The sequence below is a fragment of the Accipiter gentilis genome, chromosome 25 (assembly GCF_929443795.1).
Source record: "Accipiter gentilis chromosome 25, bAccGen1.1, whole genome shotgun sequence".
Classification (NCBI taxonomy): Eukaryota; Metazoa; Chordata; class Aves; order Accipitriformes; family Accipitridae; genus Astur; species Astur gentilis.
The window spans coordinates 5,074,015-5,101,102 of record NC_064904.1 but is presented as its reverse complement, the minus strand read 5'-3'; the positions used below and the strand labels follow the sequence as shown (position 1 = coordinate 5,101,102).

At 35.9% G+C, this 27,088-nt stretch overlaps 1 protein-coding gene across 4 annotated transcripts in view; it reads left to right on the top strand.

The window, feature by feature from the left end:
- PPP4R3A (protein phosphatase 4 regulatory subunit 3A) overlaps positions 1–25,230 on the top strand; it is a 48,808-nt gene extending 23,578 nt beyond the window's left edge. For 2 of the 4 annotated variants that reach the window (XM_049828385.1, XM_049828384.1), the window contains 12 exons: positions 121–738; positions 10,270–10,347; positions 10,450–10,566; positions 11,069–11,185; positions 12,455–12,586; positions 12,688–12,790; positions 14,079–14,237; positions 15,473–15,642; positions 17,498–17,640; positions 20,244–20,434; positions 20,996–21,222; positions 23,533–25,148. In XM_049828385.1, the coding sequence (XP_049684342.1) occupies positions 121–738; positions 10,270–10,347; positions 10,450–10,566; positions 11,069–11,185; positions 12,455–12,586; positions 12,688–12,790; positions 14,079–14,237; positions 15,473–15,642; positions 17,498–17,640; positions 20,244–20,434; positions 20,996–21,222; positions 23,533–23,646 (2,169 nt within the window). In that variant the 3' untranslated portion in view covers positions 23,647–25,148. Of the gene's footprint in view, positions 1–120; positions 739–10,269; positions 10,348–10,449; positions 10,567–11,068; positions 11,186–12,454; positions 12,587–12,687; positions 12,791–14,078; positions 14,238–15,472; positions 15,643–17,497; positions 17,641–20,243; positions 20,435–20,995; positions 21,223–23,532 lie in introns of all 4 variants that reach the window. The other 2 variants (XM_049828386.1, XM_049828387.1) reach the window with 2 other exon arrangements.
- The last annotated feature ends 1,858 nt before the right edge of the window (positions 25,231–27,088 follow it).

Sequence of the window (27,088 nt, the reverse complement as noted above, 5' to 3'; positions counted from 1 at the left end):
CACTTCTATTTTGGCCATACAAAGAAAAAGTGTGTGACATTTCAAATGGTATTTTTAAAAAAGCGTTCAAGTAGCAGTAACCATTAAACTCCACTTTCCTAAACACATCTTATTTTGTAGGTTCAAGGCAAAGACCCTTCTGTTGATATTACTCAGGACCTTGTCGATGAATCTGAGGAAGAACGTTTTGATGATATGTCATCACCAGGTCTAGAATTGCCATCTTGTGAATTAAGTCGACTAGAAGAAATTGCAGAACTTGTGGCATCTTCATTGCCTTCACCATTACGTCGTGAAAAACTCGCACTAGCACTGGAAAATGAGGGCTATATTAAGAAGCTCTTAGAAATTTTTCATGTGTGTGAAGACTTGGAGAACATTGAAGGACTACACCACTTATATGAAATTATCAAGGGAATTTTCCTTTTGAACAGAACTGCACTTTTTGAAGTCATGTTTTCCGAGGAATGTATAATGGACGTAATTGGATGCCTAGAATATGACCCGTCTTTATCACAGTCACGGAAACACAGGGAATTTCTGACTAAAACGGCAAAATTTAAAGAGGTGATTCCTATATCTGATCCAGAGCTGAAGCAAAAAATACATCAGACATACAGAGTACAGTATATTCAAGATATGGTCCTACCCACTCCCTCAGTTTTTGAGGAGAATATGCTATCAACACTTCATTCTTTCATCTTTTTTAATAAAGTGGAAATAGTTGGTATGTTACAGGTAAGTTTCAGAATTTCACAGTCTCTTTGTTTTTGCTTGGGCAGAGAAAGTTGCATAATTTTTCTTGGAAAGATTGAGGTGCTTCGGTGGAACCTTCACTTCCGTGATTCTGAAAGTCATTTTGAAGTATGACATAAAAAGCATGGATTTGAGTACTGAGCTGTTAAATATATGTTGTTAAATCTCAGATTTTGGACTAGATTCTCTGTAACTGATTTAAATGGAGCAAACATATGTAGAATCCTGAATGAAATTGTTTGGAAATAATAGTACTGTTTGCATGTTGAAGGGTTGATTTTGTTACGGGGCGGGGGGGGTGTGTCTGTATTTTGGTACTTTTAAGGCAGTTAAGGGTAATTTTTGTCATGTTACCCTAGCAAAAAAAGAAAAAAAAAAAAAAAAAAAAAGAAAGAAATTACTTCACCTAGACTTCACAAATATAATCTCATACCAGGATATTACTGTTTCTAATTTTGAAGTAAATTTTGTTTGGAAAGTACAGTTTCAGAACATAACATTGCCTTAGGTGTCTGAATGTTTTCCTAGTTTGACTTATAAGTTCCTAAATAATACAGCTTGTAATTACCAGGTTTTCATGACACATGTTTTACTGCAAATGTAAAGAGATTGTATGATGCTTTAGATACCTTACTTACATGTCTTAAGTATTCTGCACCAACCCATGAACTTCCTGAACTGTGTAGAAGTAGGTGGTGCATCTCTGTAATGGGAGCTTCCTACAGATTTCAACTAACATGTTACAGCATGTGCATTTTGGTTTGTAGAAGATAATTACCATTATCTTAATTCTCCTAACATTTAATAAATGAATAGCCACTGTCTTTGTAGGGGCTGTCTGATCTGGAGAAGTGGATGAAGTGCTAGATGCTACTGATTACCTTAATCATATTGATCTTCAGTTGAATCTCTGAATGCACCCTGTTCAATTTCATGGAAAAAACAGCAAAGGAGAGTGAAAATTGCTTTTGCAAGCTCATATGGCAAACCATTGTCAAAACTAGGCCTCCCAACTTTTCCAACTCCCAACCCCTCCACCACACTCAGTTGATCAGAATACTGAAATTATTTAATCTACTCTCTTGGAGCTTTAATCTCTCATGTCCACACATGTAGTATTTGATAAGCAGCCAGATGTGCAAGACATCACCCAGGCCTAGCAGATGAGGCATGTGCCTTGTGGACAGACCATCACTCACTGGAGCAGCCACTGGAGGCCTGGTGGAACACCTGTGGCATCTTCAGTAGTACTAGACCCCCAGCTTATGCCCAACTGAACAAAATCCTTCATGTCTGTATGCGTGTCCTTGATACACAAAGTCAGAAATGTGTATCTGAAACAGTCAGAAGGCCTTAATCATTTTGGAGTGGCCAGTTTGAGAAAGCCTGACAGGACTGACTTTGACAGAATGCTGAAAAAGATTCAGTTAAGGGGTCTCAACTTGAGTTCCAGTATGACTAGTGTCTCTAAAATATCTTGACCTCTTTGTAAGCATTGCTGAAAGCAAAGTCCTGAGGATGGTATATTTTGGCTTGAGGAGGAGGGGGGAAAGAATTATTTGGGAGTCTTGATGTCACTGGCTAATTCTGGGAGGAATTGTGAACTTTGAAAAGGAAACTGGGCAAGAAAGTAGGAGGCCTGATCCTGCAAAATCTTTAAGGGTGTGTTTGGCAGAAATCCTGAGGTAACTTGATTGAAGACCAGTGGCTGTTTAGTTTCCTTTTTTCTGTCTCTTATAACCTGTGTTAGGTTAATAGATGTAGGCTAAACTTGGGTTTGAACATCAAAGTTTAGTGTGGTTGCAAAACTTGTTAGTTGCAGTTTACAGTTGAAACAGAGGCTGAGATCTGATTTTGATTTGTTGTGTGACCGCAGGTGTCTGAACCTTATCTTCATTTCTGTTGCTGTTGTCTATGGTTGAGAATGAAGTATACTTCCTGTGTGGTAGAGGCAGAAGAATTAGCCTTGCATAACTTTCAAAGTTAGATAAATATTTCAAATTGTTCAAGTGCTTGCTTTCTACAGCTTTGAGGAACCAAGAGTGGTAGTGCACGAGGAAGAAAATACATCCTGTGCTATATTGCATTTCCTAGTCCTTTCACAGTACAGCTTTATAGTATTGAGGGGGAACTCCCTGAGTTTATAAGTAAGAATCTGTTGGAAATTATTTGACATTGATGATCAATTCTTGGTTTTGAGGGATTTAAAAGAGGCTATCACAAATTAGATGCCCATTGCATTTTGAAGAGATTAAAAGGTTTGCTTGCTTGATTTTTGTTCAAGTTCTTACAGTGTAGCTCTAAACAAAGGTTTAAACCTGTTTACCTGGCATTTATTTATTCATTCATTTATAGAGCAATATATCAGGTTGCACTTTTATGTAATCTCAGCCCCCTAAAGTTTCATTCCCCCCTTTCCTTTCTCCACCCCCCGTTCACACAGTCCATGTATAAGATGTATGATACTGCTGCTTCTCATTTCTTTAAGCAGAATAAATAATGTTCTGAGAACAAAATTAAAGACTGCTTTTGTTGATTTCACTTCTGTAACTAATTCTTAAGGTCGGTCTTCCATTAGTGTATGGTTTAACATGCATTTCTGTAGCTGCTTGTATCACTATACTTTGGTGGTGGCGGGGGTGTTATTTCAGGAAAGATTGAAAGTTTTATGTAACTGAAGTTCCTGGCATTCATTATTTTAGATCTTACGAGATCCTGGTGCTCACTAACCATACATGTGTACTTAAGAAGTTGCTGCTTTTGTAAGTCATTATTAATTGAAGAGTTTCTGGGATGCTTCATGGTGGTTAATTGGGAGCTATGGATGAGTCTTAAATTCTTAGCTGATACGTAATACAGGTTGTTAATGCTTCTGCTGTTGACTTTAGGTTGTCTGTCCTGGACCATTGAGGGTGTGACAAAAGAGCTATCTTTTTAGGAAATATTACTTCTCACATTAAAAGTAAACTCCCTGAGCACCTGCTGTCCTGTGACATACTGCAACTATTGCGTGTAGAACTGTGTTGTTTTATATTCTGTTCTTTTCTCTCTCACTGGCTGTGAAGAAAAGGAAAGAAAAACTGTTAACCTCCACCATGAAAAAAAGATGAGCTCTAAAGAGCCCTTTACATGTCAGACTGCGTACTAACTAAAGTGGCACTTTGCGATACCCTCATCTCAAATTAACTCAGCCATACCTAAGGTATGTCGTGGTTTAACCCCAGCCAGCAACTAAGCACCACGCAGCTGCTCACTCACTCCCCCCCCCCGCAGTGGGATGGGGGAGAGAATAGGAAAAAAAGTAAAACTCATGGGTTGAGATAAGAACAGTTTAATAGAACAGAAAGGAAGAAACTAATAATGATAATAATAACAACACTAAAATGACAATGATAATAGTAAGATTGGAGTATACAAAACAAGTGATGGATGATGCAATTACTCACCACCTGCTGACCGATGCCCAGTTAGTTCCTGAGCAGCAACCCCTCCCCCCCAACTCCCCCTAGTTTGTATACTGCGCGTGAGGCATGGAATACCCTGTTGGCCACTTTGGGTCAGCTGCCCTGGCTGTGTCCCCTCCCAACTTCTTGTGCCCCTCCAGCTTTCTCACCGGCTGGGCATGAGAATCTGAAAAATCCTTGATTTAGTCTAAACACTACTTAGCAACAACTGAAAACATCAGTGTGTTATCAACTTTCTTCTCATCCTGAATCAACAACACTATATCAGCACTAGGAAGAAAATTAACTCTATCCCAGCCAAAACCAGGACACTTAGTTACAGAAAAGTGACTAGAATTTTGTACAAGATGCTGCACAGATTGTGCCTTATGCTTTTTGACAGGCCGGATGACTTTACTCAAAATTACCACTGTGTCTTTTTTAAGGTATTTGGTGTCAAGATAGGACATTGAAGGTCGTTAAAGGTCATTGAGATTTAAGGTCAGTTTTTCAGTTATAACTAGTGAATTCTTTAAATAAGAACGTGCTGATTCTTAAGAATTCTGGATTTATTAGGAGAGATTTTGGACGTCTTTAAAAAAAAAAAAAATATATATATATATCTTAATTCTGTAGTCATGGAAGATACCTGCTTCCATGATTTTGCTTTCTTTGTTAGGGAAATAATTTTTGCCAGTTTTTGTGGTAAAACCAAAACCAGAGTGGGTCACCTTTGGCATGAAATGTATTCCTCCTTCCTTCTTCATGAAGGTTAGCTTTCCCATAATCTTTATAAAAATGCTTACACTGATGGGCTTTTCTGAGAAATGGAGCTTAGTTTATTTGTGATTTAATTGTCTAAGATGTGTCATTTTAAGTAACTATGTCAAAATCTCACTAAACTAAATACTGTTGGTCATGATGGATTGTAAACCCATGACACCAGTATTTCCAGTCTACAGAATTAACTGCTATGGAAACCTACTCAATTACAAGTTTTATGATTCGCTGTACATAAGATATGAAAGAGGTATATAACGTTCTTTTCCAATTTCAGCCCCTCCTAATATGCTCTTACTGCTTGGGGTCCAGCCTGTTCTAGTCTTGAGATGTCATAGCCACCAAGAAACCTTGCTGAAACATGGAGTTCACCAAGTTTTGAGAGTGGGGGTGGGACAGGTAAGTGGTGTTTCTTACTTTATATGACGCTTTTTTGCAATTTAAAAAATACATACTAATGTTCACACTGGAGGCCACCAGTTCTTTCCCTTTGTGTTATTAACTAGTTCTTAAAAAACAAAAACTTGCAAAACTGCGCCATAGAGTGAGCAAACACTGTTTCCTTCTGTTCTCTCCCCCCTTTCTCATTGGCGTGTTCTTTTTGCCAGCAAGATCCTGCGGTGTTTTTATCTTCCAGAATACAGAATATTATTAGGATTACTTTTGAGTATGTGCATTTAGACTTAAGAGTCTTTTATTTTCAGGAAAGTGGAGAGTGGAAGGGGAAAATTGGACATATGGTAAAATAATTTACGTGCCTAGTAGAGCAGTGATCATATGGCATTACTGTACTGATAACTCAGGTTTTTTAAATACAGATACCGTATTACTGATAGTCCCTATCTCCCTTTTCAATAACTAAAAAATTGTAGGCATTTAGGTACATCTGTATATTTTACTGTATTTATATATAACAATAAGCTGTTTTTAATTTTGAAAGTGGTTTTACAGATAGGTACTTAATCTTAGCAGAACCCAGTGGATGTAAATGTAATTATCTGTAGTAGTTTTAGAGGAAGAATTGTGTCAGTGCATATTGCTAGTTTTGCCCAAATGTATTAGGATTGAAACGTCTCCTGCCAGTCTGCTGTTTTGCAGTAGTTGGCTCAGGAATAAATCTGGAGATTTGCTTTCAGCAAAATTTACCTTGCAATAAAGTGTAAAAGAATGCCACTTTCTGGGGGAAATGACTTGGTGAAAGAAGTTTGCAAGTGGTGCATGCTAATGATTTCTGAGATTAACTTGTTCATTGCAGAAAATTATTTCCAACGCGTACAGAAACTCCAAATGTAATTATGGTGGATCCCGCTGCTGTTTCAGTGTCTTGTCTCAAGTGGAAATACCTTATTGATAGTGAATGAAGGCATGTGTGGGAAGGCAGTCTGAAATAAAGGAGATTGAAACATTTTAAGCTATGAAATCTTCTGGTGTGGTAGCAGGAAGGAATGTATGTTTGAAGCTGTAATTCCCTTGTTTGCTGGTAACATTTTATGAAACTTTCACTTTCTGGGCTGAAATATTTTTTCTGCCTAAAATGAATATGGAGGTGGAAAATAAGATGGAAAGTATACTCTTTTTCCAACTTAGACATCATTGAGTTTCTTGGATATTTTTTTGAGAAAGGGATGTCTTTTGTCATTTATCTGTAATCACAGACAACTGAAAGCTAATTATATTTAAGAGAGGCCTGCTTTTGAAGAATGCTTTTTTAAGTGGCTTTTAGGAGGAGGACTGCTTTGAACGTTGAATCACAAATGTAAATAGTGTCTTTTTTTTGTGATCCTACTTTGTCTGTGGGTTTCTTGTTTTTAAAGTCATAAATGATTGAGTGAGTAGATGGCCTGGCTTAATTTTATCTTTGTGAACTTTGAAAGGTATTAAATTCTAGGAGCCTCTACATAGATGTTGCAAAAGCATAAATGAATATAGTTATTGTTTGGTATATTCATAGTTTAAGTATTGCACATTTAATAATTTCTGTGCATGGGGAAAATAGCTAGATTCTACAATTACCCTGTAAAGTACCATTTGCAGTTTTGTTTTCTTGGGAAACAGTTGTGACCTTCACAGCTTCTAAGATACATCCAGATGGGGTTTTGTCTGCATGAAGAGGCCAGATACTGCAAAGAATTATGCATTTGCACTGTGTTCACTTCACAGACATATTTTGAGGGACTTTTGCAAGTTGGAAAAAAATGGAAAACATTTAAGCTTGTGTAATTCTAGCATTTGATGCCGGTGCTTTGTGACTTCTAAAATATGTGAACTCTGCTCTCAGACTGTGCATTTCCATACATTCTGGTAGGGTTGTTCGGGAATGTATCTTTAGATACGCTGCTCTTGTCAGTAACTTTACAGTTTGAGAGAGAGAATCTTGTATTTGGAATGTTCATTGTAATCACAGTTTTTCTATAAATGAGAGAGGGTTGAGGTTTTTCCCATGAATAACAACCTGTCTACCTTTCATTAAGCATCTGGAAGGAGATAGCACCTAAATGCATTTCAGGGCTAAGACATAACTGTGAAGTTAGTAATAGGTTGATTTTATTTTCTTGGAATAACTGCTATTAACTGCATGTTATCCATGTAAGGGTGGGACGTTTTGAATCACTCAGATTTTAAATAGATCACGGTTGTTCTGAGACCTAGAGATTTCAGGTAATCCTATTAATTTAAAAATACGATGGAATTAATGGAGTTGGGAGAGGACATGGTGTAGAAAATGCTTCAGTATTATATTTAATACAGAACTGTAAAATACTGTATTATATATGTGGAATGTTGAAAAACGGTTACATACTGAATTTCTGCAAATTCTTCCTGAAACATTGTCAGCATTGAAGTCTACATCACTTCCCAATGTTAGGAAGTCCCCTATACAAATCCCAAGCGTTTGCAAGCACAGTAACAGGGTGAGTGGGTTAGCCTCTGCTGCGGCTGGCCACATCTTGAACTGGGCAGGGATGTGGTGGGATCCGATCAGAGAGCTGAGCTGGGGTCCTTGCCTGTGCCTTCCTGCCTGCTGTGCTCTGCCATGCAGTGCTGGAGGGGCAGCTTCCCTGGCCACCTCTGTCTCTGGGGCTCTGCCGTGGGTCATAGATGAGACCCACGTTTTGCCAGCAGGGCAGGGTCTCCTCTCCCTCCACATTTTGACTTTTAAAAAAAAAAACCAAAACAACAAACAACTTTGGCTAATATTGTTTACGTTTTTTATGCAGAAGCATGCTAATCGTGGCTCTGACATATTTAAATGCTGAAATTTCCATATTTTTTTTTCCCAAGGATCATTCTGAGAAATTTCTGTGGTATCAACTTGCACTTACTGTCAGGTATTACAAAGGAGGTGAAAAGTTTATTTCACAGTGAGAATGGAAGTAGGGATTACACTTTCCAGCTGGGGATAAGCATGCGTCTTCTCAATAGTTTTGATAGATGAGATTAATTTTACGTCTTGATCAAAATAGCAAAAAGATAAATGAAAGCAAACTACTTAGCCTTTTCTTAAATGCACTGGTAATCATGGAGAATAACATGCATGTTCTTCAAAATAATTGGTTTTTATGTTCTATTTTTTGGTTTTGTGTTGTACTTTTTTATTTCAGTAAACAAGTATGTCAGTATCTCTACTGTGGGTTAATTATGTTACCTGCAATGTCTAATGAGTTAAATATTAGAACAGAAAACTTACCAAGCCATGTAATGGCTGGATAGCAGGTAGTCAAACATCTTTGTATTCTTTCATCACAGCTTAAGTTATATTTCTTGAAATCAAAGACCTTAATAGTTGTTTTGAGCACGTTTGACTGTTGAAAACTGAAAGTCAAACTTTACATTTCCAGTGCTTGGTCCTCCGGAGTGAATTTCAGTAAACTTAAAATGAAGTGTCTTGTATCTCTTTTTGTTTTGATTTTGAAGCAGTCACAGAAATAGCAGCTGAAATTGTGTCCAGAAATCATTCTTTTTCATTATCAGTAGCCTGTTGGGTCAGGTTAGAAGCACAGCACAGCATCAAACAAGAGGAAATGTGGTATATCCTAAATACAGGGTTTACCTTATAGTGTGGTGAAATGCCTTGTAGGGTAGTAGCTCATGCCAGCCTATTCTGGGTTTATCTATGTTGTGCAGTACCACATAGAGATCCTCAGTTGGGTTGTGACAGTGTTACAGCTGCGGTAGCACGGTGTGCTATTGGACCCGAGGTACACATTTTCTCAGGAAGGCTGCAAGGTGAGCCTGGATGAGGTACCTAGATAATTTGCAGTGTAAGAAAGCTTATGTGGATGTATCTGAAGTACTTTCATGGTTCTGCTTTATGCTGTGTAAACAAAAGCAAGGCAGCTTGGGTTTCTAGCACTGTGGTTTTGGAATGGAGGGATATTCCATGTGGTGTTACTGACTTCACAAGAAACAACACTCTGGTAGCTTTTTGAAAAAATCTATTCATATCTGATGTGCAGGTATCTTTTTCAAGCAAGTGCTTTCTTACTACTGTATAATATTGGGGAGAGGACAGGGGAAGGTTTACTTCTGTTTTAATAATCTTCTAGTTTTTAGGACTGTAAAGGTTATGGGAAGCTAAGAATTGCTGCTTCTTTCAGTCTAAACACACATTTGTAATATGTTGGCTGTTTATAGTTTTGCTTAGGTACAGCAGCATGAAAAATAACAGAACGGTTTTTGATTGCTGCCACCAGAATGCCCAATAAATGCTACGTAATAGGAACGGTTATTTTGATTTGGTTTCTAGAATTCACCCTTTTCACAACATGGGGGGAAAGAATCTCCCCCTGATGCCTGCTGTTAGGCAGCTCTCACTTCGTTGTGTCCTTGCTTTAGCTCTGCTGCAAAGATCTCATAACATTCCAAAGATGTATGCATGTTTATAAATATATGTAAACAGTTGAAGCAAGGGTATTGTAGTGTGGTTTAGGGGGGTGGGCATGTGACAAGGAGGAAGGAAGTTAGAGAAGAAGTCACAGAAAAAATGATGAGAATGGCAGTAAAAATAGAAGGAGGACAGCCAAAAGGCAATACAAGATATATCGTAACTGAGAATGAAGTGTTGGGGGTGGACTGGCGTTGAACATGATAAAAACTCAAAAACAAGATTCATATTCATATTAATTTGTTTGAAAATTGCATTAGGAAGTTGATACTGGTATGTTTAACTACAGTACAGAAGCGTATGTTCTCTTAATTGCAGGAGGCATGGTTTAGAAGAACTTTATATTATACTTGGATGCCTTTTGATATTGTCAGATAAACAAATGGTATTATTTTGCCATTGTAGGAAGATGAAAAATTTCTGACAGACTTGTTTGCACAACTAACAGATGAAGCCACAGATGAGGAGAAAAGACAGGAATTGGTAAGAAATCTGTAAAATATATATGAAAGGGACAGTTACTACAAAGTGATATGTGCATCTTTTTTTTTAATTACTAACTATTATATTATTCCTGTTTTTCAGGTAAATTTTCTGAAAGAGTTTTGTGCATTCTCTCAAACACTGCAACCTCAAAACAGAGATGCATTTTTCAAAACCTTGTCAAATATGGGCATACTGCCAGCACTAGAAGTTATATTGGTAAGTCAGTTCGATTTTATTTGTGATAACAACTTTGTTTCTCTCCAGAGAGGTTTTATTAAAAAGGTAAGCATGCCAGACTTCAGTCACATGGTTTTCTTAAGTGTTTGCTTCATTTGTCTTGTCTTAGTTTGAGATTCAGAACATTCAAAATATTTTTGTAAAACTTTAAAAGCAGTTACAATATGACCTTGGTAAGTGCCCTGGCATTCTTAAATTTTTGTTTCCTCATTTGCTTTCCTATCTTTACATGCTTCTTGGTGTACAACTAAGTAAGAAAATAGGGAAATAGACCAAAGGGCAGGGAAACCATAAAATTTATTTTGCCCAACATATGTCAAATGTACAAAGAAGAGGTTAGAGTCAATTCAGTTTTAGAATACGGTTCTAGTAATAGATATGACTCATAAGTTGGAATTAAAAGCTATACGGTTTCTGTTTTTCATTCCATTTAAGCCTTTTCTTTTAAGAAAACATAAATGATTTTATTTTACTTTTCCAGGGCATGGATGATGCACAAGTACGAAGTGCAGCCACTGATATATTCTCATATTTGGTTGAATACAACCCGTCCATGGTACGAGAGTTTGTCATGCAGGAAGCACAGCAGAACGATGATGTAAGTAGAGGGTCCCCAGAAATGTGTGTGTTGTTTTTTGAAATTACTGTTTTATACTTACAACTCTAATGACATGAGCCCTAGTTCTGAAGAAGTATGGCGTATAGTCATGATGGTTACAGGATACTCAACTACCACGTTTTTAAAAGTTCTGTTAGCCAGGTAAGACAAACGTTTGCCTGTTTACGTATTCTTGTTCCGTTGTGTGTAAAGTAAAACATAGGTTACTATAAACCACCATTTTTGTTAACGTCAGCCATCATACGAGCAAAACAAAATGGTTTTGAATGATGACCTCCTTAAAATGTGAAATACAGATTTCAGTCTTGATCTTAGCATGTATATGCGTTTTTAATTTACTTGTAAGAAACCTGTGTTCAGTTTACTATCACACACATTGAAAGTGGAATTATGGTCCTAAGTGTTTGGGAACACTTTTTGACAGAGGTTTACATTTCCCAGAGATCCTCTGTAGCTGATTAATACAAAATGCTAGCACACAACTAGTATTAAGAAGGGTATCTCAAAGTGGCATTCAGTGGAGAAAAAACATTGTGCTGCCTTTTCCATAGAGGAGATAGTTAATGTTTTTTTCTTACATCTGCTAAGAACATGCCAGAGAACATGAAGCTGCTGGTGCTTCTACTTCTGTACTGGAATAAAGGGGCAGCCAGGACAAGGAATATCACTGGTGGTTCCAGCCATTTGAATCTGATGACTCTCCTCTTTTATGCAGGACAGTGGTAACCAAGCAACTTTAGTGTAGGGATTCCTAAATGTAAAGCTTATTTTCTATTTTTATGTGTTATTCTTGTTTTCTGCAAGTACAAGTTGGGGTTATTTTTAGGTGAAAATAATCTTATCAAGTTCAATAGCATTATGAAATTTACTGTTGTATGTTTGTGGAAATAAGACTTTTGGTATGTATTCTAAAGGGGGATCCAAATTAAAAGTTCTGTGGTCTGAAAATGCTTCCAGAAATCAGTTGAATTTTGAGACCGTTAAATATCTGCCTCTGTACTTACTATCTTTTGGAATTTCATTTCAGACTAAATTCTAAATTAGATTGGTAATTTCAGAACCATTTTTAGTTGATGTGAAAGATTCTTCTTCACTGTTTGCCTTCTTACTGTCGAACCACTGACCAGAATGTGTTTGATAAAGCACCATTTTTAACCAGGCAGTAACCCTTTTAGAAGATAATTTTAGATTTGAGGCAAGGGACTAGCATTAGAATTGATTTTTCCTTTTTTCCCCCCCGCTTCTTAGGATATATTACTCATTAACCTCATTATAGAACACATGATTTGTGACACAGATCCAGAACTTGGAGGGGCAGTGCTACTCATGGGTTTGCTTCGTACTTTAGTTGATCCAGAAAATATGCTTGCCACAGCTAATGTAAGTAAATACCTTCAAATGAAATTACAGTTGGTTTTTTAGGGTATTTGGTGATATAGTTACATACATAATTTTTAAAAATTTTTTTTTTCATTCTTTAGAAAACAGAAAAGACAGAGTTCTTGGGTTTCTTCTACAAACATTGTATGCATGTTCTGACAGCCCCTCTATTGGCCAATACTACAGAGGACAAGCCTAGCAAAGGTAATGCCACTCTGGATTTTGGGCACATCAAAGCTGTTGAATGTCAATGTTTAAAATAGAATAACTGTCAAAGGATGCTTTCTGTCTGAAAGAGAATCTGAGACTATGATACATAGTTCAAAGTTAAATGTTGATTCATGATTTAGTCATTTGAATAACTTACAAGCATAACGTTCAGCAGAGACCTGATTTAAGAAGTAAACAGCATTTGCTGCAGATTTTGCTTCAGCAAAAATTAAAATATTTGTATAATTTTTACTAACTCATGAGGCTGTTCAGTGACATAGACTTGTAAGCATGTGTAAATGTTTTTTAAGGTCAGGGATTACTAGAGAGGAGGCAAAATTGCCTTTGAGAAGGTGTGTATCACAATACTGTGCTGAATTTGAGGGTATTTGTTCTACGTCAGGCTAAGAAAGCAGAGATCAGTGATGAAGTAACTGTTCTTGCTGGCAACTAGCAGCAGTACTGTTTGTTTATTAATAGTATAACACATCCAAAATGGATGTGAAAGGAGGTACATAAATGATACATAAGTGTTCTCTAAACTTTTTAATTTATTGTAGAGATTTCCAAGGGATTAAATTAATGTGTTTTATTTCAATTGGTTTCCAGATAGATTGGAAGTGAGATTTTTACTATTTAGAATACTTGCATTCTTTAATGGTCAACAGTCTGGCAATATGTTTAAAAAGGTTGCACTACCTTTTAAAAAAAGATTAAATCTAACATGTATTTAATTTATTATTTGTCTACCTAAAAGCAGGATTTGAGTTCATGTTTCGTATAAGCTGATACAATTATGTCCTAGAGGTATTAAAAGAGCCTGAGATATTTCTTGCATAGTACTTTTGTTAAAAGGCATAATAGATCACATTTTTGGTACAAACTTAGTCAAGGCAGTGCGTATAGGGAAACACTTTATGATATGGACATACGGACATCGTAATGAGATTTGGTTAAATAAGCCTGACTGCTTGTGTTAGTGTTAAGTCCTGTACTCTGAAGCTTCAAACACTGGTTTAAGACAGACAAAATGTAATTGTTTCTATAGTTTAAGAGGGTTTCCTGCCATATCTGTAGAAATAGAAAATACTCGGTCCATAACAAGCTTGTTCAATTTCTATTTTGAAGACTAAGCATACCCTGCAGCATGTCCCCTAAACTATCTGTGGGAATATACAAGAATTTGGAAATGTTTACCAGACTGCAGTTGGATATTTGAAGTTAGCTTCTGAAGGCAATATCCTAGATATGTTTAATTACTTTGGTTTTGGTTTTGTTACAGATGATTTTCAGACAGCCCAACTCTTGGCATTAATACTGGAATTGCTAACTTTCTGCGTAGAACATCATACTTATCACATAAAAAACTACATCATTAACAAAGATATCCTGCGAAGGGTACTCGTTCTCATGGCCTCAAAGCATGCTTTCTTGGCATTGTGTAAGTTTGAAAGCTAAAGAATAAACTAGTATTTTGTGAAGTGTTACATATCTTTATTCTGCTGGAAGAAAAATGTTCACAGATCATGACAATTTGTGACTGAATACAGAAATTCTACTGTTATACTCTGTGTTTCTCATACCAATTTATAGATAAGTCACCTAATATTAGTAAATAATTTTGCATTTATAGATGTCTTTTTTTCTAAAAAGCAGAAGGATTTTTCTTAATCTCAATGTAGAGCTGAATTGAAAAGATGGTATCTCAATATTGAATATCCTAAGAGAACTATTTCAAGTTTTTATATTTTTTTAGTAGAAATTATCAGAGGTATTTAATTAGAGATACGATTATCTGACTGCATTAAACTGCACAGAAACTCAGTGTGCTGCTGTTCGAACTCTGGCAGTTTCTTAACCATGCTCAGCACAGTAATAGCAAAGCAGTGTGACTTAATTCTGGAGGCAAGTAAGAGATTTTTTCCATGATTCCATTGTGCACATAGAGTAAATCAAAGCCTGAAGTTGACTGAGCAGTACCATAAAATAAGAAAGGCTTTTCAAATTTGTAACTGAATCACCCAAGTTTGGTTTTAGAACCCTTGAATAATCTTTTTTCATGTACACCCAGCTGGTAACCAAAATGTGCTGCAAGATGAGACTGTCTGTTTATGCATGGACTTTCACATACTTGTGTATGCTTTGGAGTTTCAGAAATAGCATTAAACTGGATGTAAATTAAGTCTTTGCTTTACTGTGTGTGTGAAGAAAATGTCATTTACCAATTTTAAAATGAGATAGTTTGCATTCTAATCAAATAAGAATTAAATGTAATCAAACTTACATTGGAATAATAAGAATGATAAGCAAATTTCCCAGTTCTTCTACTGAGAAAATATTTTACCTTTATCATAAACCATTTAAAAAATTGAAAATACACCTTTATGTTAGTAGTAATATAGTTAAACAGTAGTATATTATTTCTTCAGTGAACAAAGGTGGTTTCACTTGTACAATTATGGTGGAGGATTTCTTTATGATAAAATAGTTAAGTAATCTTCAGCAGTGTAGTCAAGACTGTTGAAAAGCAGAGAATAGCTGAGCATATTACCTGGTTCTAATAATACAATGCTGTATGAGAACTGAGGTTGCAAATTGCCCTAACTAGTGCTGAGTAATTTCTGGATTTTTTTTCTTTTAAATTTAAAAATTCTTTTCACAACACTTCTGTTTCAGGTGCCCTTCGTTTCAAGAGAAAGATAATTGGGCTGAAGGATGAATTCTACAACCGTTACATAATGAAAAGTTTTTTGTTTGAACCTGTGGTCAAAGCATTTCTAAATAATGGTTCCCGTTATAATCTGATGAACTCTGCCATAATAGAGATGTTTGAATTTATCAGAGTGGTGAGTGCTGTTACATGCTGAAGATAATTACTGTATTATTTAATCTTGTAGTTGAAGACAACTTTTCTTTTCTTTTTGCTTGTACCCTAAATTATGCTATCATAATGGGACAGTATGATGATACTGTGTTTAAATGAACTTTCTTTTATATCACTCTTACATATTTGTACATGTTCTTTCTTACGTTCAAACAGTACCTTGACTTGAAAATTAAATTCACTTGTTAGTGTATTCACAGTACCCAGATTTGCAAAGGCAGCACTAATCGAGTTTCATCATGCAGATTGGATGGGCCTGTTATGACAGGAATGTAATTTGAAACTACTGCTACAAAACCATCAAATTTAGCTATGCTTTGTAATGTCAGTTCAACAGAATATGGAAACACACAGAAGAGATACTAGTCTTTTTTCATTATATTAATGGAGTGCTACAAATTCCTTCTGTGGAGAGTCTCTTAAAATATTCATGCCAGTTTGGCTGTCTGCACAGTACTGTTTCCTCACTGTTGTTTGCATCCAGATTCTAACAAGATGCTGTACAGACTATAAATGTGGTAAGTCAGGCCAAGCTAGGGTGCAGACAGTCATGGAGGAGTGAGTGAGTGATGGAAAAAGGAGGCTTTGTCACTTCTGGAAATCATCTGTGCTGATGACCTCTTTCCTCTTTGAGTTGGGTCTTAAGGTAATTGAAGACTGAGATGACCTGATTGTCATGGAAGAGTTGATTTTAGAATGGTTTTGAAGCTATGAAAAAAGTTAATCCATATAGGTGGTCCTGACTTCAGCACTGTGGTCTTTCATTACTCTGTGAGATTGGGTGCTGATTCTGCAGTTCATGCTATGGGGAAATAAATAATCTTTTATTTTCTTATCATCCTTTCCACGTGGATACTCAGGTTGCATTTCCAGAATTCTTCTTGGTATCTGCCAATAATTTTTGTCAGTTTTTTTTATCCAGGTTTCTTTTTAAGGACAGCAAAATAAAATAAAAAAAAGCATGCTTTTGTTGTTACTGATGCATTACCATTCATAAGAGGTGACCTTTGAGCACGTAACCAAGAAGGGAAATAATTAGTGTATTAAGATTTTTGTTGCTTTGCTTGTCCTTAGTAGATGGTAATTCAGGTGTTTATCGTGCAGTGAATTCCAGGGGCTGTGCAGTGCTAAGAAAGACAAACAATGCACAGGAGCAATTTTCTTGGTGCAGTACGCAGACCTGTGCTAGTCTCAGCTGTCTAGAGTGGCTTTGGGCAGCCACAGCGCTAAACTGAAATAGCAGAACAGTTGGGAGCCTTTTGTAAAGGATCTTGACCAACACTGTGTGGCCACAAATGAAAAACTTGATGTTAGTTTCTGATGAGAATATACCTTCCTTGTTCTCATCCTACACAAATGCATTGAATAATTATTTTTACATACTTCATTTATTTGCAGCGAGGAAAGAAACAATATGAATGCTAAGTCTGTATCTCATAAACATATATTTTAATTGACTGATGACAACAGGTATCAGTCTATCAATATAAAAATATTTATAAGTTACAGTGGGAAAGACCTTTCAGAATTGGTTTTGGTATAATTTTCTATCAGGGTTTTAGTTCTGTTCGTGTGTTTTGAAGGAGATATTGTTAGAAAATTGCTGCTATTATGCCTGTTTCACTAATCAAATATGTGAAGCTCTTGATTTTTAACTACACTTGTATGCATAACACTCATATTTGCATAAGCTAATTAGTATGATGCTTCCTGTGGAATGTTTAAAAATAATCTCTCATTTCGGTTACTTTTTACATTGTATTAAATAAATGCATTTGAATGAAAATAAGTCACTTTATCTTTGTTTCTTCCTGTAGGAAGATATAAAATCGTTGACAGCTCATGTAATTGAAAATTACTGGAAGGCACTGGAAGATGTAGATTATGTGCAGACATTCAAAGGACTGAAATTACGGTTTGAGCAACAAAGGGAAAGACAAGATAATCCAAAACTTGACAGGTAAAATGCACTAAATGCTCTTATTAGTATATTATTGCTTTAATTCTGTTTTGGGAATTTTGGTGCCTTGTTCTGTGATACTGGGAAATGTAAATCATTTAGACTCCTGCTTGCATCTCAGGCATTGTTGAATTTACTTGATTAAAAGTGTGATTTCCAGATGTTACTTCAAACTCTTGATCAGCTTTCAGCTAACATTAGTTGCTAGACCCCCAGTAATAAATGCCAAGTTGTCATACCCTGAATTTATGTACACTACTGTAATGAGGCTGGAAGCCTGTCAAGTATCTGAAGTTCATTAGCTTAAATAACAGATTCCCACTGTTGCATTTGAAAGATTGTTCAGTTGTGAATATCATTCAAAAATTCACATCAGATTTTCTTTTATTTTAGTTAGTTGTGGGAGTAGATATTTTGATAAGCTCTACCAAATGACAGAAATAGAATGTACAAAGAAGTTTTTAGAGGATGCTTTTTTGTCACTGTTAGATTTGCTGATGGAGTAAAAAACAATCTGATGTAACACTTGAATCACTCCTTCTGTTTGCCAGAGCATAAATTCCTTTCCTTGGTACACAGTTACCCAAGGTTAAAAGGTTAGGGTGTCTAAAAATAGGAAGCTTAGGACTTTTTACTCCATTTATTTTTGGCAAATGATATTATTTTTGTGTGTAGTTTCATTAAAACAGAATGGACTGCTCGTATGAATAGATGAGTTACTCTTAAGAGTTGTTAGCAACACCTGTTCTTGTTCTGTTGTCTTGAATTAGTTTGAAAACACATTAAAAAATTAATCCCGATTAGTCATACTAGGACATCTTGAAATTTCAGACTTCTAAGTTATTTTATTTCCTGCTACAGGATTTCTTAACCAATATTTAAATTTGAGACTTGTACAATTAAAATGAGAGTATAATTGTAGATTTGTTTTAAAATGTGGAAGCACTTTCAAGAGTATGTGTGGGATCTGCAGTTTTGAGTACTAATATTTTACAGGTGAGATGTTACTATTTTGGCTTGTGTCAGCTAAGCTTGGCACTTAAATAGCTGTGAAATTCAAGCCTGTGATTCTTACATTAATGCATGTGCTGGAAAGAACACCAGCCACTTCCTTCAGTAATTTCCATCCAGTATAGGAAGTAAAACCTAAGTCTTTTCTTGGCTTAAGTTGAGCTAAGTGATTGTGTATAGTTGTGCCGCATGAGTTTATCCAGCAGAAGGTTATAGCTTCAAGAGGTTTGTAGCTCAACCAGCTCAGTTTTTACCTTCTTCCTACATCTTACATAGTGGCTGCTGCACAAGCCCTGTCACAGTCATGTAATTTCTTAAGTGAAAACCCAGAAATAATAAAATGCAAAAATAACAAGAATCTATTTACACATTTTAGCAAGGAATAGTTCAGTAAGGAAGGAGGCCAAAAATTTTGTTGACATGGGCCACAAAAGTATTCAGAAGACTGCCACTTAAGTAATAGTTTTGCACTATTAGCAGAACTTGAATTCAAATGCAGTGTAAAATGATGCAGTATGTATAGAACTAGATGATAGTGTTGGCAAGCAAATTATTCAGAATTAGATTAGGTTTTGAAAGGACATTTAGGGTTCTTATTTAATACCTTGTAATTTCCTAATTTTTTCCCTGCTGGCTTTTTCCTGCAGTCAGTAATGCAAGACCTTTTCTCTAAATAGAGTAAGCCTAGATTGTATTATTACATTTTGATTCCAGTAACAGAGACCTCATGAAAAACATTAAATTTCAGACTTAAATTGTGGCCAGTAAATTTTGAAGAAGTGCTACAGAAAATCTGACAAGGGTTTCACGCTTTTGTAGGAAATTGACTGTTAGAATCAACATCTAGCAATGAAAAGAGTGTTTCCAACCTCTCTTCCACTTCTCCCCCTGTTCTTCAGGGTGCATATCACTGTCCCACTCCTCCAAGGCCATAATACTGCTTCTGCGAGAAAAAAGAAAAGGAAAGTGGAGCCGAGTTATTATTACCAACACTAATAATAGATCAAATGGGGAGGGAGAAGTAGCACTTTGTATCCAAGACTCTGAAGAATGGAAAATACTGATAGTGACCAAAAATTTATGTAAGAGGTGGCAGAAAGAGACAGCTGTCTTTTTAATGTATCTATTTTAAACTGGAGTCATATTTAAGTTAGATTTTGGGTTGTTGGGGTTTTTTTCTTGTAACATATTGGATGCCAAATACTGACGAGTTATAAAGTATTTTCAGAAAAAGTCTATAGCTTCTAAACTCTTTGTTTTAGTTTTATTTACCAGTGCAAACTGTTAAACCAAGCCTGAATGCAACACTTTAGTGACATTTATTAAAATTACTTTTAATAGTGCTGTTTGTAAGCTACAGAATTTTGGACACATAGAGTAGTCTGAATGTGCCATTAGCAGAGTTGTACTTTATTTGATTCTTCATAAAGAATTTTTTTAATGGTATTTGCATTGAAAATACAAAGATTCACATTGCAGAATGATTTGCTGGTATTTTTACTGCTCTACAATATTTGTAAGCTGTGACTGTAAATGTTGAGTAGAAGTTTTAATATTAATATGAATTGTTTTTAAATCTTACTGTTCTGCAGCATGCGTTCCATTTTAAGAAACCATAGATACAGAAGGGATGCAAGAACCCTGGAGGATGAGGAGGAAATGTGGTTTAATACTGATGAAGATGATATGGAAGATGGAGAGGCAGTGGTGCCCCCTTCTGACAAAACTAAAAATGATGAAGATATTATGGACCCCATCAGTAAATTCATGGAAAGGAAAAAATGTAAGTGGTGAGAAGAATGCCATATAGCTTATGCAGAAGCTGTAACTTGTATTCTTTAGTCCTACTGCAATGAAGGATTTGCATGTATTTTTTCTGAGGTTCTTAGATTTTGGAATTGTGACACCAAGTTGGTGGACTACCCCTTCAGAACAAGTTTTGTTTTCTTTGAAAGCAGAATGATACAAAATATTGGTGTTGATTTCTTAAAGCATTTGAATTACAATCTTGGCTGATAGTCAGGTTTTCCTGTGTTTTATTCAGGTTTATAATTCAAAATTTTCCATGTAAATGTTAGGTGACATCATTGGTAGAATAAAAGCGTTCATTCCTGGCCCATGACAATAGCTGGTAGGTGGTATAGTAGTATGAAAAAAAAAAAAGTCTACGATTACTCACTTTACCAAGTTGTACATAAAGTATTAAGCCTTTTCCCACATGGTAAAGTGCTTTGTAATTAAATGTTTTCCACAGAATAAAGTGATTTGAAATTAAATGTTTCACTCAATAATAGTGGTTTACTTTTGCCTTTTTTTAATGTGTATTTATTTCTCTTCTCTCCAGTAAAAGAGAGTGAAGAAAAGGAAGTTCTTCTGAAAACTAACCTTTCAGGTCGTCAGAGCCCAAGTTTCAAGCTTTCCTTTTCCAGTGGTACAAAGTCTAACCTTACCAGCCAGTCATCTGCAAGTAATCTGCCTGGATCCCCAGGGTCTCCCGGATCCCCAGGGTCCCCTGGGTCTCCAGGATCAGTTTCTAAAAGCACATCTCAGATGGCAGCTATTACAACTAAGGTAATTTTGAATGGCGATAGGTTGATTTCATTGTTACAGACTAGGAATTTGCTTTAGCATCTCTCTCAAGTTTGTGTTAATTCTGACATGTTAAGCAGTAATGGACTGTCTGGTTTGTCTGTATTTTTTCTCTGGCCTTTAGTATTTCTAAGGAGATGTGAGGTATATAAAAAGAAATAAAACTCTTTCAATGCCCAAACTCTTAAAGTATGAAGTATATAAATAGCTGCTCTTTGCAGCAGTCTTTACTGTGAAATACAGACAACACTTTTGTTAAATTGCACAGGGATGTTTGGAAGGTAGAAATATAGAAATACTTGGGAAACACTGCCAAATTTTGCCAGACTCCACAATGTCCCACCACCCCCATTGAGCATTTCTACTGTTACCATTTTTAATATTTTTCAGAATGATACAACTGGCACATGTGAAAGAAATAAATTGTATTGTGGAGGGGTGGTTGCTGTAAGCCAAAATACAAGCAGTTTTTAATATCCTCGCATGACTTTTTACCTTTTGAAATAACTTACATTTTTGGGTTGGAACATATTGAAGTAGAAGAAAGCCCATTTAAAAGAGTCAGTATAACTTGCAGTGAATATCCAAAATCAGCATTTTAAAATACGTTTTAGGATGCTGCTGGATTTTACCAGATTTTTGGCTAAAAGTATTTAAACCAAGTCAGGGAAATAGAGTGAGTGATGTTTTCTCAGCACTGGGGGATAGATAAGGTAGTGTTGGTACAACGTAGTTCAGATAATGAGAATTTACTTTCATAACATGGGTTTCCATTTCTGAAGGGTCAGGTATGTATCTCAGGTAGCCTTGGAATAACTGAATCATCCTTATTTTTTAATGCCACCATGCTGCTTGTTCACCTAACTTCTAGTAAAGGCAAATGGGGGTTTAGGTTTTTTATTTCTTACAGTTGAACATGGCTTAAGAGTTTGTGTTTAGATTACCTTCTGCTGAAAACAGCTGAATGAGAAGAGTTCGGCTGATAGAAGAACTAAGGGACGTGTCCTCTGAATCCTTCTGGGGAAGAAGGGGGAGCTATTTAATTTATGAAAAAAAATACAGTAGGTAGTCAAGCACTTTTTAAAAGGGATAGAATTGGCTTGGAATTCAGTTCAGTCTATTCTGTATTTCTGCTGGAGGCTCGTTCTCTAGCAGGCAGTATAATTCCTTGAATCTGAAATGGAGTCTTTGCATATGGAGCGTATTGCATACAGTATTGGCTCCAAAGTGTCAAGTCGTGGTGGCAAAAGAAGAATGTGTGTGTTAAAGTGAACATGCAGTGCGCTGAAAAACCATTCATGGATTTGGGCATAAACCAGCTTCTTTCAGTAAGATGGACACTGTTTATAAATGTGCCACAGTCGCAAACTAGAAACAGTGTTGAAATTGGGTTTTTCATTAATTATCTGATCCTATTACTTTATGTGTATTATACTCTGTTATGTTGTATGTGACTGTACAGGATACATGTAATTGTTTATAGAGTTGTATTTTGGTATACAGTTGGCTGAAATGTTCTGGTTTGGATGTCTATCATTAGGCACCTGAATAAGTAATATTATCCTTGAGTAAAGTACCAGTAACTGCCATTGTAGTCAAATGCTGGTTAAGCTTCAGAAATTGCAAGGTACTGTAGTTAGAGGAAGTTTTAGAAGTTCATGCTGCTTCTGCATGGGTCCAGAGTTGCCTAATTTTAAAATCTCTGATTATTTGCAATACAAGGGAGGTTTTAATATTACTAGATAAGCTTTCATTTCCAGCTGCCAAGTTGTTTAAATTTTGTAACATGTACACCTCATTCAATTATATTATACAAAAAATTCTTTAAGTTACTACACTTTTAAACTAGCTTTTGTGAAGACAGACTGTCTTCTAAAAGTATTGTGATTCAAAAATTCAAATTTAAGGATATTCTGTATTTGTTTCTGAAGTGCTTCCAGATTGCTCATTCCTGCAGTCAGCTATGCTCAGTAAAAAAAAAAAAATTTACATCTTTACAAATAGAGCTGCAGTGACACTTTGCAAAACTAAGTAGATTTTTGGATTTTCTTAAATTTCAACTGGAAATATTTCTATCCCGTTGGATAGGTAAAACCCCATTTTGGATTTATTAATTTAAACATTTTTCAGACAATATAATTTTCATTCATACTGAAGGATTTATTTTTGTTCTGCTTCGTTTTATTAAAAACTTAATGAATCAGTATGCTTATGGCAATATTCTGTGTAAACATCATTTTCCAATCAATGTGCAAACATTTTCTGAACTATAGTAATTGTGTGTCCTTGTAGGGAGGCCTCGTTGGGCTTGTAGATTATCCTGATGATGATGAAGAGGATGATGAAGATGAAGATAAAGAGGAAACTTTACCTTTGTCAAAGAAAGCAAAGCTTGAGTCATCATAATGGCAACTGCTGAAGAACATTACCAGTTGGGGGAAGGATTTTTTTTCCAAAAACAAAACAAACCCACAGCAAAGCAGCAATCTTTTGTGAATTACTGTGTGACACAGATCAACCTATACAAATGGATTTCTGCCAATCAAGTGCCAATTCAAAGCAGAAGAAGGGGAAATATTTCATTTAGGGGAAAGACTTACGCCTTTGAGCTCTCCAGCTTGGACCACATATTGCCCTTTTCTCAGGGAAGGAAATGGAAAACAAACAAACAAAAAAAAAAAGCCAACAGGGCAGGAGTTTTGTTAGTGGAACTCTGGATTGGCTGGTCAGTTGCTACAATCGGAATATGCTTTCTTGGACCATGTATGAGACTTCTGAAGAAAAGGCAGTTTTTGCCATAATTCTTCACTAGTTAAGAATGCCAGCAGTTTCTTTGTATAAAAGAGACCTGCCTTTGAAATCGTACATTCTGAACATTTTAGTCAAGCTACAACAGGTTTTAAAAACCTCTACGGGGGAGGGCTGAATATAAAGTTTCCTCTTTTTTTTTTAAAATCTTTTCCCTTTGCCCTTTAAACTGCAGAATTTTTTTTTTGGAGGTGGGGGATTTGTTTGTCCCTTCTTGATTAAAGATTGAGTGGAATTCTAGATGTGGTCACTTTTGTGTCATAATTTTTTTTTTTGCCCCCCTGAGTGTATGCTTAGTTGTTGAGTATATATTTGGGACCATTAAAATTTTTTGATGTAATATAATCTCACTGTTGTGCTGGTACCTGTTTCACCCTGTGTAATTTTGTTCTGCATCACAGTTCTTAATATGTTTAGGATTTTATGGAAGATGGTATAGTTTTTATTGGAAAAAAAAATAATCTTACCACAATGTGCATAGAAGCAATACTATTTTGTGACTAAATATTTTATATTAAATTTTACATCAGCAACTGTCGAGAAAAAATTCAGGGAAATAGGATGGAATAAAAAAATTTAAACCTATAAATATGAAATTAGTATTCCAAAGAGACTTTGAAATTTCATAACTCAGAACAATGATGGTAGACTAACTCATCAAAATGCAAGATGGATGATTTAGGAATACCAATATATTGACTCATTTGACTTAAAAAAATAAAAAAGAAATAATTAAAGCTGAAGGAAAATGGCATTAGTGGTATTTTTTTTAAAACCTCTGATTCCCTTTGGAATACCAGTTTTAGTGAATCAAAGATGGTTGTAGAATAAACTCTTTACAAGGATACCATCTTTTGAAATTTATTCTAATACTTAATTGAAAAACAGCAATTAAACTTTGGGTCTAACTCAGTGACTATATTCTTTCCACTTTTTCAAAAAATCTAAATAATATTAATTACTAATTTGAAACTAAATGTTATATCCTGCTTCCTTACTGCTTTTACAGAAGATGGCTTTGATTGCACAGCAGTGCTTCCTGTGCAGGGGAGTTTATTAAGTTCCTTTGCAAACAAGGGACCCTTTCTTAGGTACATTTTCATGAGTTGATTTCCTTTTGGACGTTCAAAGCACCAATGTTGAAACAATCATGATGTTACACATTGAGGTATCACATACAAATAGAAATAAGAAATGAAAATCTGAGGCTGGATCATATGTCATCACACCTAACTGTAGATTAGCACTTTGTTTCTGAAAATGGTGCATTGCATGGCAAACTCTACGCTAACTACAAAAGTCAAAGCTTTTGCACTTCGACTGTGTTAATACATATTAGTAATTTCAGATTTAAATAAGAGTGTGCATTAGGGAAAAATAATTAGCCGTCTTTTCCTCAAACAGTTCATTTGAAATCACTTTCCAAGGTTGAGCTTTTACAACGTGTTTGAAATGTCTGTAACAGGGCACTTCTCAGCAATAAATTTTACAGAGAGGGTAAGAGTTGAGCACTTGGATCACTACAAGATTAGATAACAACCTTGTGCTGCAGTATGAGAGTCCCCATGCTGTCTCAACGACCTGTCTGAAACCTGATTTTTGCAACTTTGGTGTCAGAGCAGAGAAATATGTAATGTTGCAGGTTTTCTTAATTAGCCTGAATTTAAATCTTTCCCAATCTGTCAAACTTCCCTTGAGCATAAAGCTCTCAAAATTCATCCATATAGGCATCTTCATGTTCTCCAGGCTATATCTCAGGAAGTCATTCTGAGTTGGTCAAAGGAACATTTTTTGTTAATTTTTTTTGTTCCTCCAGCTATTGAGTGCTTAGTCTCGTGATGTTTGATGCTGCAGTCTTCTAAACTTTCAGATACTTTCATAATACTTGTATGAATCTTGGAGTTTGGACTTTCAGTACTTGAAGCATTACATTTAACAGAATACTATCCTTAAGTTACTGGTTTCAATCAAAATAATAACTGAAGTAGGAATATTTTTGAACTTTCTGTATTTTTATGAAGCTCTAAAGGACTGGTAAAATACTAGCTGTACATCTTTTAATGCTGTCTAACTTGTACTTAGATGGTTAGTTGTCTTCCCAGTTATCTAGTGCTTGTGGCCTGACAGGACATGTCTACGCTTAGATGATATATTCATGGAAGTTGGAAGTAATCAGGAAGTTGGTCAGTTAGGTACAGCGGTAGGTATGCTCTTGCCCAATGAGTTTTACTTTGTATTCGTGGAAATCTTGACATACATTTCTGGGAAAAAAGGAAATAGTGGGATTTTGAGAAGTGATGGATATAAAAAAAAGTGGGTATGAGTTAAGAGATGGAAAAAAATATGTTATGAAACAGTGTTCCTTTCTAGATCTTTCTCTGGGCTGATGGTTTTTTTCTTTTTCTTAGTTTTAATACCATTTGCATCCCAAGAGAGCTGCGTGTATACTGTATTAAACATGGCTTGGTCATCTTAATTGCATTTTAACTGTACCCTTAAGTACGGTTTACAGGGTAAACCCTTAAGTATCGTACAGGCAAGATACAGTGTGCTTGAATCATCAGTACAGGCCCCTACATTCCTTCAGCGGTTGCCAGACTTGATGCTGGTTACTCTGATTTACTCTTCCCAGCTTTGAGCCTAGGTTCACTGGGGATACCTGTTGGAAGTATATAGGGTACCTGGTCTGCCAAGGAAGCACATCCTTACACTAAAGAAAGTAATTCCAGGTAATCTGGAATATTTCCAGATTTTCTTCCACTGTACGCAGAGGGCAGCTGCATTCAGGTAACAGTGCACATCACTGAAAAACATCTCCTATGTCATGAGGGCAGAAGGATCTGAATACTGGTGTATCTAGCTAGCAATAAGTTGCCTCTAAAATGTACCTGTCTGTAATATACCTACTTGGTAAACAAGATCAGACTATTCATCCATCTCTCATAGCCCACCCAGGTGAGATGTCACGTTCTCATGGAATTAAGTGTCAGGTAGGCCAAATCCTTTTAATATACCAAGGATGAAATTGTTCAGAGTGGTT